The sequence below is a fragment of the Triplophysa rosa genome, linkage group LG12 (genome assembly GCF_024868665.1).
Source record: "Triplophysa rosa linkage group LG12, Trosa_1v2, whole genome shotgun sequence".
Lineage (NCBI taxonomy): Eukaryota > Metazoa > Chordata > Actinopteri > Cypriniformes > Nemacheilidae > Triplophysa > Triplophysa rosa.
The window spans coordinates 11482544-11486214 of record NC_079901.1 but is presented as its reverse complement, the minus strand read 5'-3'; the positions used below and the strand labels follow the sequence as shown (position 1 = coordinate 11486214).

General features: G+C 40.4%; 1 protein-coding gene across 1 annotated transcript; it reads right to left on the bottom strand.

The window, feature by feature from the left end:
* Nucleotides 1–1784: 1784 nt before the first annotated feature.
* Nucleotides 1785–3415, bottom strand: p2ry1 (purinergic receptor P2Y1). The gene has a single exon (XM_057348589.1). It carries the CDS (start codon nt 3187–3189, stop codon nt 2050–2052), a length of 1140 nt encoding a protein of 379 aa, XP_057204572.1. The 5' UTR covers nt 3190–3415; the 3' UTR covers nt 1785–2049.
* Nucleotides 3416–3671: the final 256 nt, after the last annotated feature.

Below are 3671 nucleotides of genomic sequence, written 5' to 3'. Positions count from 1 at the left end.
TGCGTCACGTTATCCATATGCGAAAGGATGACAAACCAGTTGTGTATTTAGAAAACCAGACACACTGCTTTCTATAAGTGAAAGTACCCATGACAGACCCATCGCGTGTTTTCAGACACACTGCTTTTTATAAGTGAAGATACTCAAGACAAACGCATCGCGTTTTCTCTAAGTGAAATTAACGTTACACAGGACAATCCCGTTGCGTGTTTACAAGCTATACACAATGCTTTCTTTGCGTGAACGGACAAACGTTTCACAATGACGTTTTACCTATACTTTTAAGTTGCCACAGGTCCCTGAGGTCTTACTTAAAAAATAACGGTACTTACAATGTCTTTATTTGCAGCTTTGCCTCATTCAGTCTGGTGGATTTCCATTGAAAACAAAATAAATCCATTGCTCTCCTGTCAGGCTGGGAACAGTGTTCTGTGCTGCTCTGTGCAGCCAACAACACAACACTTAGCATGCTTTGCTTACTCTTGCTTTGCTTACTCTTGTGAACTAATTCACATATGTCGCTTGCGAAAACAAAAATTGCGGCAGCGCCATGGGTGGACACGTTCAGAAAAAGGGGCGGTAATATTATAATAAGAACGACTACCTACGTCAGAAAGCGAGCGAAATCTGAACGGCTCGTTTTCTACCAGGCTTGCAGAGATAGGCTCACGTAAACAAAGTTACTGGATTGTCATTTTTCACGTTTTCTGAGTTAGTAGATGCACCAGACACATTATAGCACTTAAACATTGAAAAAGTCAGATTTTCATGAAATGTCCCCTTTAAAGGAATAGTTCACCTAAAACTGAAAATTATTTCATCATTTACTCACCCTCATGTCATTCCAAACCTGTATGACTATCTTCTTTTGTGTTCCACAGAAGAAAGCGTAATATACAAGTTTAAAATGACATAAAAAGGAATAAATGATGACAGATTTTTTTTTATCAGACGTTTAGATACAGACAAAAGAAAGGAAGCCAGCACTAAAATGCACAATGATGTTACAGATAGGTCTTTGTATTTGTTTTAGTCATAATAACACAAGACATAATGAACATACAGTTATTACTGATCATTTAAAACATGGTTATAATAGTCCCTTCATCATCACTAATCCGTGATCTACAAAACACATTTTACAGTAACAGAGCAACAGGCAAATACATTTGATGAACAATCCTGCCTTAAATGTACTAGTCCACAGGTAGACAATTACACAGTTATTTACACAGTTTTAATCTATAGTGCATCTTAAATATTCACTGAGAACAAACATAACACAACACAGGGACTAACATGTGCTGAGCGTCATTCAAGCATTCTCAAACGAAATAACAGTGCGTGTTGTTTCTAATCTAATTGTTAATGTTTAATGCTTAAAGGAACAGTACATCCAAAAATGAAAAATCTGTCATCCTTTGCTCACCCTCAGGTTGTTTCAAACCTGTATAAATTTCTTTGTTCCGATGAACACAGAGAAAGATATTTGGAAGAAAGTTAGCAATTTTCAGTTCTGGGACATCATTCACTACCATAGTAGGAAAAAAATATTGTATTTTTTTGTTCTGTTGAACACATAATGAGATATTTTGAAGAATTTAGGAAAATGAAGAATTCTCCTTTGACTAATTCTACCTACTATGGTAGTCAATGATGTCCCGGAACTGAAAATGACTAACATTCTTCCAAATATCTTTCTTTGTGTTCATAGGAACAAAGTAATTTATACAGGTATGAAATTACATGAGCGTGAGTAAATGATGACAGAATTTTCATTTTTGGATGAACTATCCCTTAAAACACAGGTCGATAGTGATAGCTTGCTTGTTTAGTTTTAGTTTTAAAGAAGTTACTTATCAGTTCTGTTTCGCCTTTCATCACATTATACGAAAATATACTCGGTAAAAGTAACTCATGACTAACACTGGCAAAAGGTACAGTACAACAACTTTGAATTTTCTAAATACAATCACTATAAGGAACTGTGTTTAATTCTTAATATACAGGAGTTACAGATGACAATTCATGTACTTTCTTCAAACACCATCACATGCGATTGTCCCCATTCTGGACGTACTCAGGCAAGCTGTTAAGCGCCGTCTCCTCGCTCTTGGACTGAAGAGTGTGATCTCCTTTTCTGGAGGCCTTTTTGGTGACCCTGGACAGTCTGCGTCTAAACGTGTCCCCGGCCAAGAAATACAAAATAGGGTCCACACAGCTGTTAAGACTGGCCAGGCCCCTTGTCACCTGGTAAGTGGCATACACTCTATTATTAAAATCACACATGTCCGGACTCTGGAAGTAGAGTCGAGCTCTCATGTTCAGGTTCTTCATGACATGGAAGGGCAAATAGGATACAGCGAACACAGTGAGAACAATGATGACCAGGTATATAGATTTCTTCCTCAGCGGAGCATTGTCCATGTCATTATAAATGAGGGCCCTGACAATACCTCCGTAACAGCTCAGAATTATAATAAACGGGATGCAGAAACCAAACACTGTCATGCACATGCTGTAGATGAAATAACCAGGCAGCTCGTCCGCCGTCGTGGTGTCGTAGCAGGTCGTGTATCCCTTTTTTGGCCCCGTGCGTGAGTAATAGAGGATCGGAGAGATTCCCACCACAACTATGAACCACACAAAAGCGACCGTGCGCACCGCGTTTTTCTTTTTCAGCCTTCCCAGTGATTTCAGAGGATGGACCACACCGGAATACCTGTGCACGCTGATGCACGTCAGGAACAGGATGCTCCCGTAGAGATTCACGTGGAAAATAAACCGCTGCAACCTGCACAACACGTCTCCAAAAATCCAGTCCGTTTTATTGAAGTAGTAGAATATGAGAAAAGGTAGCGAGAGCACGTAACAAAAATCCGCAAGTGCCAAATTGAACATATATACGGAGATGCTGCTCCATGGCCTCATGTGACACACAAACATCCATATGGCCAGACTGTTTCCAATAAATCCCGTGATGAACACAATAATGTACACGGTGGGTAAGTAGTAAAACTGAAAACCAGTTTTGGTTAAGCTGCAACCTCTTGTGTGGTTTTGAAGCTCAGTCACGTTATTCAAGAGGGACGTAAAGTTACTTAACTCCGCTGTCATGATGTAAAGGGTCAGCATATATGTGATCTTTGTAAAGAAAGAGAAAAATGCTGGCGCGCGCGCGGTCAACATAGAAATCCGTCATGCAATGACGCCTACATTATTAGGTTCATATTATAACCTCTCGCGCGCACTCCACTTCACTTGATTCATTGAGAATTTAAAAAGCAAACGAGATTAAAGCGAGTAATTTGTCCTTTGTATTGCTATTTACGCGCAACAAATGTATTGCGAAATCAACAACTCCAGACTTTGGAGGGAAAGAGGCAGAGCAAAAGTCGATATCTCACTCACCGCCGAGACGCGCCTTTTTGCCACATTCCCACAGTCCTCCAGCACATTTACTGAAATCAACATCAGCATGCATGTATGTGAGATCCTCCGCTTTCCCACCAACGATGTTTCTAGTTTGCGACAGTCCTTGGATACGAGCGTTCCGGGTTATGCCAACTGTCTCCCACTGACACCGGCGGGCGCGCGAGACGCACTGACTGTGTTAAATGATCGGCTGAAGGAACTGATGCTCGAATCGTGCATTGACTGATTCTTTTGCA